Source organism: Saccoglossus kowalevskii, chromosome 1 (assembly GCF_978046115.1).
Source record: "Saccoglossus kowalevskii chromosome 1, keSacKowa6.1, whole genome shotgun sequence".
Classification (NCBI taxonomy): Eukaryota; Metazoa; Hemichordata; class Enteropneusta; family Harrimaniidae; genus Saccoglossus; species Saccoglossus kowalevskii.
This window is the reverse complement of record NC_140641.1, coordinates 24,040,264-24,050,629: the sequence shown is the minus strand read 5'-3', so window position 1 is coordinate 24,050,629 and position 10,366 is coordinate 24,040,264. Positions and strand designations below refer to the sequence as shown.

Here is a 10,366-nt window from a genome sequence, read left to right as displayed (position 1 = left end):
TATTCAAGAGCAGTTGTTCTGGTCCAACGATTTTACATAAAATGTCTATGTCTATACGTTAACTTTCAATTTCAATAGTCTAGAAAGTATGACAAAGTATGACAAAGCAGTAATTCCCGGTTTAACGCGCAAATATGCAAATTAGCCTTTTTCTCGTCTTCTATTTTTGGTGAATTCTTGGGTTTTAAATTAAAATAGCTGATAGACGCTTTGACCATTTGCCTCGAAATTTTCACACATTATTGACCAGGTGTTCCCCCTTCAAAATGCGTCCGGACAGTTTATTACGCGAGTGGAACAAAAATCACAAGTCCGCAATTAACATGGATATATAAATTATGCAAAAATAGAAAAGAGTGAACTTTGAGGTCATGCTGTGCGACTTTGAAAGCCGTTAGAGAGATGAGTGGACGCATTTGAATTAGTAGTATACCAAGGTATCCAGTGATGTAATTTTACCCACAAACGGACTTGAAGTTTTTAAGCTAATTTTTTTTAAACCACTTTTGTCCAAAAAAGCATATTTTTGACCCAAAATCAAAAACGCATTCTGGATATTTAAAATAAAGACAAGTTTTACAAAGTTTGTATAATAAGCTTTCAGAAAATATATAACATGTTGGATATATAATACCATCTTCATTGTCTAATTACTCAATTAAAAAGCAAGCCAAATAAACTGCATCTCTACCTTAAAAGGATCTAAACCAAAGGAGACTTTTGATGAAATGAAAGAAACTTATTGTGATGATGCCCCATCATATGACCTTGTAAAACGCTGGCATCATGAATTCAAACACGTCCGGAAGTCTGGAAAAAGCTCCCAGACCTGGTCGTCCCTCTTCTGCCATTGATGAGGCATCTGTCCGTCAAGTTGAGGCAGCCATTTTGGAAGATCGACGCATTACTATTCGCCAAATAGCCCAAAAGGTCAAGATTAGTACAGGGTCTGTGGACCATTTGCATATGCATAAGGTGTCCCCAAGACTATCGCAAGGCTGGCCCAAGACTCTGTCCCTAGACTGCGTCTCTCCTCGTGTACTCACCAAGACCAACTAAAACAACTTTATTCACTTTCAAAAATTTAACCAATCACAAGGCAGTTAAAAACTCTAGGGCGTAACCTTCAATCATACAGCCAATCACACTAAGTACTGAACACGTGATATCTTTTGATTAATCGTTCACTATATTAGTAACTGCGAATACCAACTGTCAGAAATAGTAGTCCGAATAGCGACGGTTATATCGTAATTAGTTCCAAATCACTGAGTCGAGTTCCATACAGGACCTCGCATGAGCCTAAACGATGACAGACATAACACAGCCATTCGCTAGTAATCAGCTAAATAAGTCGATCAACAGATACACAAAACAAATTCATCACAGCATAGCAATATTTGAGAAATGCACTTGTCAGAACTCGCGAAATGCACTTTGTATATCTGAAGACGTTGATTCAGCATCAGACTGTGCAGTCATAGTTATACTCTCAGAATAACAGATATATTTCCTCTGAGACAAATCTGTCCACCAGCAGTGAATAACTTACTGAGATGAACATATAAACATGGAACTAACAATTATACAATAACTCAACTTACTGATTTGTCTTTATGTCGGTACGCATTAATACTTCTGTGAGTTTGTTGCCTGGAGCGACTTGATGGGCTGGCGCCACCTGCAATTTAGTTAACTGGAACTAACTTGAAAGAAAATTCTGTCGACGAAATGATTGTTTGCGTTCACAAGTAGATCGCCAAACAGCATAGCGGCTTGTTTTAGTATTTGTACATTTGCAATAAATTAATGCAAGTCGCCGGATATGCATGGAACAATATGGTCTTTTTTAGTAAACAAAAAAATGGATGTAAACAACACATGGACTGTATTGAAGACTATTATAGTTATTCTATAATGCATCTATCTTAAATACGTTCATAATTTTGTTATTTTGACGCGCATTGTATACATATTGAATATGATGCCAAGGATCAAACAGATTGAACCATCTTACAAGATGTGCGTATTAGTGTGTTGTGTGTTACACATTCAAATCCAGTGAAAGAAACATTTACATACATTTACATACATTCACATAATAACACGCATCATGTGATTCGAACTCGCGCACATGACGTAGGTGTCCCCGTTGCTAGTGGATGCGCTAACCATATTTACTGACCACAAAAAAAAAAAATCAGCTCAATATGACTTGTAGGCTCTTTTTCCATATTCCACGACGCTTGACCAGATATACGCGTATACAACAGCTAACAAGCCACACCAACACAGCGACTGCTGAGGATATGTACACACTCCCACCATGTCATACTCTGTAATATGCATAACAATTCTGGTCAATGGGAGAACATTGAAAGATGTTTTAGGAAATAATGGCACAGGGAATTGATGCAGCAGATTGTTTCTGTCATAATGCAGATATTATATCATACTACTCATTTGTTATGCTCAAGAAAATTCTTATTGTATTGTCTCACATATAGTCACATTCAAATTGTATTGTATTGTCAAATATTAAATATCTTTTCTACTAACCCCCATAATCAGTTTTATGTGCTGGTACTAAATCCCCAAACCGTACTAAAATATAGACAGGTAATCCAATACCACAACGTTATCAATACTTACATAGAGAATAGATCAGGTTGCTAATGGTTCAGTCTCGCAGCGACGCCCACTCATTGGCAATGTATGTATGTTACCACAATGTCAGAGGTGATGTATCCCATCAGATAAATAATAATACATTTGTCATTTGTCACAAATACTGCATATACGAATAAATCAAAATTGTCAAGGTCACAACTTGACAGTGTGAGATATATTGGTCACAGCAACGCCTCTATGACGCACTTTTTTGTATGTGTGTTTTCCCAGTCAGCACAAAATATGAAGCAAAATCGACACAACGATTTTGCATAACGTTTTAAATGCATATTATTGCATTTTCGCTATGATAATTTGCTCGTTCTTTAAATCAAATCGGTGTAGATTGTTATAATCTGTAATTTATTCATTTAAAACAGGGCATCCATAAATTGGTTTCCGTGAACTGAATAAAATACATGTAAACATGCACTGTAGAACACTATATACTTAGTTTTTTTCAGTTTATTTTCACTATTGAAAATCAATTATTTCAAAGTAGTACAATATAAAAATATATAAAAATAGGCATGTGATTTAGAAATAATAACTCGAGATATAACACAAATAAGTAAGGTCACGTCGTCTGTGTCACGGTGCATCAACAATCAGTGTGTAATCATTGTGTGTGACATGTCTATTGAGTTATTAACAATTGATAGACCGCTCAACAGAGGATAGGTCCTTTGTCACATAATAAGATATCGTGTGAAGTCATATTTAACGTCGCCAGTGTACTCGTCGTCAAGTTTTCATCTCTTATCATAGCTAGAGTACAATGTTGAAGACTTGGGAAATACTACTCATAATGCTGATGGGCTCTCGAACAATAATGTCTGACACTAATGTCACGATACTACACATCAACGATTACCACAATCGATTCGAACCTGCCAACCAAGATGGAGGCAGGTGTACTGTAATGGACGAGACATTGCATCAGTGTTATGGCGGGTTTGCTAGATTGGTCACACAGGTGGATGAATTACGATCTACAAAATCCAATGTGCTGTTGGTCGACGCCGGTGACCAATATCAGGGGACCTCCTGGTTTATAGTATTTCAAGGTAAAGCAGCGGGGTATTTCATGAATTATCTTCAGTATGACGTCATGGTAGGTACAATTTAATAATAATAATTACGATGCATGCTATTTCGCACTTGAGTCCCATCTCTGTAATTTTACAAGATTATTTAAATTCTTGTACCCTCTCCTAATCCACTCCTCACGGATGCTTAAAAAGGTAAACTCTAACTGAACTTAGCTTTATAGACTGCGCTTATTGTAGCCAGACAAGGTCGCATGAGTTTCACCCATTCCGATGCTTTAAACCCAAACACCTACATGTCAGACTATGCTCAATGGGGCGTACAAAAAAGGTGACACTACAAATGCCAAGAACAAATAGAAAACGTGTGTTGATTTGGTGTATATGGTACTTGTTTATGTTTTGCGCACGTGCATTGAATGGTTGGAGAATCGGTCATTTGCTCTTGTTAGAAATATACATGAATTTGTTACGACAAATAACACAGTTTATGGGTAACGTTGTCACAGCAGATGCAATGCATTAACCCCAATTGCTTAAAGTGCCAATGTGTAAACAATACAAACCGTTATGCATATCACTCATAACATATTATTTGATTGCCAGGCGCTTGGTAACCATGAATTTGACAGTGGTATATCTGGATTGGTTCCATTCCTGGAGAATGTGACTTTTCCAGTAATCTCCGTCAATATTGATGCCACTCACGAACCACAACTTGATATGTTATATCGTCCGTCGGCGGTCTTAGATTTAGATGGCGGTGACAAGATCGGATTTATAGGATATACAACTCAGGACACTCCAATTTCAACATCGACAGGTAAGGTCTTGTACGTGTGAGACAATTATTTGTCATTTAGATCCGAATATTTAATATAATATGACCAATTTGTGATAAGGAAAATAAATATTTTTAGTATATTGGTACATTGTCTAGGAATAGAGAATAAAATATTAATCATGTCGGCCACATAAATACTGGGACCAATTACCAGCAATTTGAAACAGCTAAATAACTACATAAGAGAGATTGAGAATACTAATATCACTTACAGTACGTTTCAACTATGCTTACCAAGAATAACAATTTTATTCCGGAAATAATGGTAGTTCTTATCCAGTCTAATTGTTTGATTCTAATGTTTTTTTAATAGATTATTACCATCGTGTTTTCAAGAACAAAAACAAAACTGTTATAATATACAATGCGTCTTCATTTATTTGATTGGAAATCCTTCTTTTATTATGGTTAATTTGAACGTTTATTTCTGCGGTAGTGCGTTCAATTCATAGTTGTTTAAAACATGGGAATTCCTGTAAAGGTCAGTTTACTTTCAGGCGACTTGATATTTCTTGACGAAATCGAGGCCATTCAAGCGGAGGTAGATCGGCTAACCAGTGAGGGAATAACTAAAATCGTTGCACTTGGGCATTCTGGGTATACGAAGGATTTGGAAATTGCCGAGAAAGTTCGAGGGGTGGATTTGGTCATTGGTGGACACTCCCACACCTTGCTGTACTCGGGTAAAGGATATTCATATTAATTTATTTTATATGTATGCTAATCTTTTTACCAATTCAGCCAATTCCCTGACTGCCAAAGGTAGAAAACGTTGAATGTCTTCGTCTGGATTTCAGTAGAGTATGCAAAAAAATTGAACTTCTATCACTTTGGAAATAGTTTATTCTATATAACCCCATGTGACCACGTATTAACCAATCATGACACAGAATATGAATATGGGGTGTTATAATATGTATAACAATCTCATACAATTCAGGCGAACCTCCTGTACCAGAAGACGTTGCAGAAGGACCGTATCCAACATTAGTAAATTCGGCACATGAACTATCGTATATAGTTCCTGTTGTAACTGCATATAGGTACGGTAAATACTTGGGACATCTCCAATTAACGTTTGATGATGATGGTAACCTAGTTGGTTGGGAAGGAAATCCAATAATATTAGATAGCTCGGTGGCTGAAGGTAAGACACTGACCCTCAGACAACAACAACGCTAGACGCGATCATCCCCATATAGATAGCGCATACTAACAATTCGGTTATCATTATTGGTTTTGTTAGTGCTTGTGATAAATATTTATTTGACGATGGTTGATGTCTTATGTCGGACCATGGACGCACTAGCAAACCAAAATAATTTCGAGATCACAAGATACATAGTGCGTTGTGCAAACAATAGTATGGTGTATTGTATTACAATAAAGGTTTATTTGATGTATGTATATTCATTTAGAAATATATGTTAATTTATATATGTACATATATTTGATACAGATACAGATGCACTAAACGAAGTTGGTAAATGGAGAAGTGATTTAAATGCTGCCACGGCTGAGATTATAGGTGAGACTCATGTATTTCTTGATGGCAGAGGAGAAAGTTGTCGCTTCAAGGAATGTAACATGGGTAATATGCTGTGTGATGCGGCTATATGGTACTATCATAAAGTGGGTGTCAAGGATGCAAACTTGGCCATATGGAATGGTGACGGAATCCAAGAATCTTTCTATGAAGGTATATACGTATTCACTATTCACTCTTTACACTAATCCCAAACTAATAGACGATCTGTTAGCTAACCTAGTCTAACTACTTTGCTGGATAATTACATATTTTATTCTCACATTTTCTATACGACTTTTTGTTTTGTATGTATGTATTCCAACATACAGACTTTTAAAGGCAGTTCGATTCGATCAGAGCCTTTGACAAATGAACATCGGTAATTTATGCGTCTGCCTTTTGCGAATAAATGAATTGATGGCTATCAATTTACCAATAACAAGGCTATTCTGTCTCAAAAATATACACATACACTTTTCAACTATATACAATCGGCCAGTTGTTGTTGTCAAACTCCAACTGCTTATGACTACTATACCTCTTTATTGAAATATTCCACACGAGACTTTTCGAAAGTTCAAAGAAACTCAACATGTCAACTGGTGTCACAATTTCATTTGAAAAATATGCCAGAAGTGAAGTATGTTGTCAAATCCATAGACTCGAGTAATTTCATCAAAATGAAATTCTTGCTAATCACAATTCATTTATTTATTAAATAAACATTCTTATCAATACTCAAACTACACAAAACAACATACAAAGGTAGAATTATTACTGGATAATTAATATGTTCTACCAAAGAGTTGAACATTAACATGGGTTATTAACGTGGGTGCAAAAACATTGTGATGTAATTTTTTTTAGAAACGGTATAAATCATATTATTACAGGATATTACAGCAATATTCCACCCCCCTATACCTGTGGATTATATATTTTCAAACTCGCTATGCCTGAGCCTGTAGTACGACTGCAGACTTTTCAAAACGACATTGTCTTCTTTCGTCTAAACATTTAAACCAAGGGCGGGTGTCACATGTGGAGCAGTACAAGCTCACTTATTTCGAGACACATGACATCACTTCATTTATACCATCATATATTTTTCTCATACTGAATTGATTATGTAGTAATCGTCAGTCGTTTTGTTTTACGTTCTTGGACGTTTGTCTAAAGATTTTTGTGCCTAGCATATTAAATTAGATACTTAGCACTGTGTTTATTCCTTCATTAGGTAACATTACTCTGGGTGATCTCATGAATGTATTGCCGTACGAGGACACAATAGATTTGCTGGAACTGAAGGGTGCTGACATCATGGATATTTTGGAATATTCTGTACATTTGTATGACGGAGTGAGTGGCGAAACTGGATTTTTACAGATGGGAGGTACGAGGTATTTTAATGGATTTTTTTGGGTGGTTGTGTTGCCATGGAGATAAGATTTATTGTTTGATTGATTGATTCTTTTTTAATACACATATATATTATTATATGATACAAGTTCGGTATCAAAGTAGTATTTCACCGCCACTGGTGTGATTGTCGGAAAAACAGTTTTCAATATAATGTTACATTTATTCTTAGCATACCATGATCTACACAGGTATACGTGTGACCTTTGACACGAATATGCCAGCCTACCAACGCGTCGTTAAAGCAGAAGTGATATGCTCTGAGTGTGACGTGCCCCAGTTTGTTACTTTGGATATGGATACAACTTATAAATTGATCTGTAATTCATTCCTGGCAGCTGGGGGACATGGATACAGCATGATCGTCGATAACAAGTTGTCACATCATATTGGTAAATAAAAGTTTTTTTAAACATTCCGAAAGTGTTGCTAATGCTTGCTTGTTTGATAAACCATAAGGTTTAAGAATGCGACTCACGACTCAGTGACAGCTTCTGTTGCATTCCTGTTTCTTGGGCATGCATTAACCAATCCTCTTGGCACAAATGCAGGCAATGTAGTGTTCCCTATATACACCATTGCTAGGAAACGTTGAGACGTCGAATAGTTTGCTTTCTGCATGGGCAAGTGCATGTTCCCGGTTGTATACGTAGAGGACACCACATGAAACACCCTAAGATAAGCGATTATAAAATATCCCATAGCAACTTTAAAAAAATGTAATTTGTGAGCGCGTGTTAAAGATTCCGTAGAACGCCTTCTCCGTAAAATTAAAGGAATTTTTATTTTTGAAGCAGTCATCAGTCTCAAAAATGTATTGGTAACTAATTTTAGAGTAAATTCAATGCACGGCTTTCAAACAATTTGTGAACAATTTGCATAGAACTACACTGGCTGATAAGTTGAGACTGCACAAATTATGCATTACATGTATACGGCTTTCTAGCACAGACATATTGCACATGATACAAGGTATTTCTAAGTATGGAAATATCGAAAATTGTCATACATGCGAGATGTATTATTATACAATTGACAATATCACGCGTTACTGCAGTGTACCAAATCACTTAAGGCCGAGCGTCATGGGGTGGGCCATCATCCGAATCCCTTTCGGATTCTCTTGTTTTGTGTGCTCCGGTCATTGAAGTGCGCCCTCAGTTCTAATGTGTTTATAACTGGCTGATCAAACAGTTGGGCTAATCATCTGATCAGAAATTGACAACTCTGACAATTGGACTAGTGGATCTAGTGGGTCACAGGAGCTCTCGCCAAAAACCTGGCATGTTTAATTTTCGGCATTTATATTTGCAATGCACATGTGCTTCAATGGAAGGTTTAATACAGGTGTGTGATCCCATACGATACTAGATTGACATCAGTCATTTAGCTATTTATAAAAAAACATGATATACGTTTCTGCACCTATGTATGAAGACGAACTTGAATAACATGTTTATCAGCACTCAATAAAGCATACTAATGGTTGATTACTTACTTTCAGGCAACGCTCATTCGTCTTATGGTAGACATGCATAACTGATATTACTTTATTACGTCGTTTTCCTTTTCAGGTGCAAACGAGCTGGACATTATGTCAAACTACTTGTCAACAATGAGTCCTATGTATAATGGCAATGATAATAGAATAATATTTGACGAAAATAGCAAGACATGTGACATCACTTCCGCTGTTGGTCACTTAAGTAGTGACCCGACTTTTGTTTTATTTTTGTTACATGGTGCATTGCAGTGCTATATACTGTTTTACTAGTAGTAGCACTCCCTTGTGTTTCACTGACATGAACGATCATTGCAAAAAGTTCGCAAACAATAGTGTTTATGTTATGATGTATGTATGTATAAAATTTGTGTCCAAATAAAGTGTTTAATTATTTTGTTTTTCAATTCATATACAGTTTTACGTATCATTTCATTTTAAAAAGACAATGTGAAGATTGTTTTGAGCATTATATTATTGAATATTATTTTATTAGAAATATTAAGATATGATTTTGTACTCGTTGCAAACAATATTTACTATGACATTCTAGCATAGTATTGTTAAACTGGAAAAATCATTCCAGCAGTCAGAAATACTTTAAAGAGTTTTTATCTCCATCATCTCAAGTTTCTTACAAGTTCCTGAGTCTGTGAATTATCTATTCTACAAGTTCCCGAGTCTACAAACTATTTATTCTACAAGTTCCCGAGTCTGTGAATTATCTATTCTACAAGTTCCCGAGTCTATAAACTATTTATTCTACAAGTTCCCGAGTCTACAAACAATTTATTCTACAAGTTCCTGAGTCTACAAACTATTTATTCTACAAGTTCCTGAGTCTACAAACTATTTATTCTACAAGTTCCTGAGTCTACAAACTATTTATTCTACAAGTTCCAGAGTCTAAAAACTATTTATTCTACAAGTTCCCGAGTCTACAAACTATTTATTCTACAAGTTCCCGAGTCTACAAACTATTTATTCTACAAGTTCCTGAGTATACGGACTATTTATTCTACAAGTTCCTGGGTCTACGAACAATTTATTCTACAAGTTCCTGAGTCTACAAACTATTTATTCTACAAGTTCCCGAGTCTACAAACTATTTATTCTACAAGTTCCCGAGTCTACAAACTATTTATTCTACAAGTTCCTGAGTATACGGACAATTTATTCTACAAGTTCCTGAGTCTACAAACTATTTATTCTACAAGTTCCTGAGTCTACAAACTATTTATTCTACAAGTTCCTGAGTCTACAAACTATTTATTCTACAAGTTCCTGAGTCTACAAACTATTTATTCTACAAGTTCCTGAGTCTACAAACTATTTATTCTACAAGTTACTGAGTC

General features: G+C 35.8%; 1 protein-coding gene across 1 annotated transcript; it reads left to right on the top strand.

Moving 5' to 3' along the window:
• The first annotated feature begins 3,502 nt into the window (after nucleotides 1–3,502).
• LOC100378171 (snake venom 5'-nucleotidase-like) lies at nucleotides 3,503–9,422 on the top strand. The gene is made up of 8 exons (XM_002736127.3): nucleotides 3,503–3,784; nucleotides 4,326–4,542; nucleotides 5,061–5,246; nucleotides 5,504–5,710; nucleotides 6,023–6,262; nucleotides 7,329–7,484; nucleotides 7,702–7,902; nucleotides 9,085–9,422. The coding sequence occupies exons 1-8, from the start codon at nucleotides 3,503–3,505 to the stop codon at nucleotides 9,282–9,284; spliced, it is 1,689 nt and encodes a 562-aa protein (XP_002736173.2). The 3' UTR covers nucleotides 9,285–9,422.
• The last annotated feature ends 944 nt before the right edge of the window (nucleotides 9,423–10,366 follow it).

Bases quoted from the DNA above. Each gene is read 5' to 3' on its own strand.
- LOC100378171 (XM_002736127.3), top strand. From the start codon at position 3,503: ATGTCTGACACTAATGTCACGATACTACACATCAACGATTACCACAAT. The intron at 7,485-7,701 runs GTACGAGGTATT...TGATCTACACAG, and splicing joins TGGATTTTTACAGATGGGAG to GTATACGTGTGACCTTTGAC. The intron at 7,903-9,084 runs GTAAATAAAAGT...TTTCCTTTTCAG, and splicing joins CAAGTTGTCACATCATATTG to GTGCAAACGAGCTGGACATT.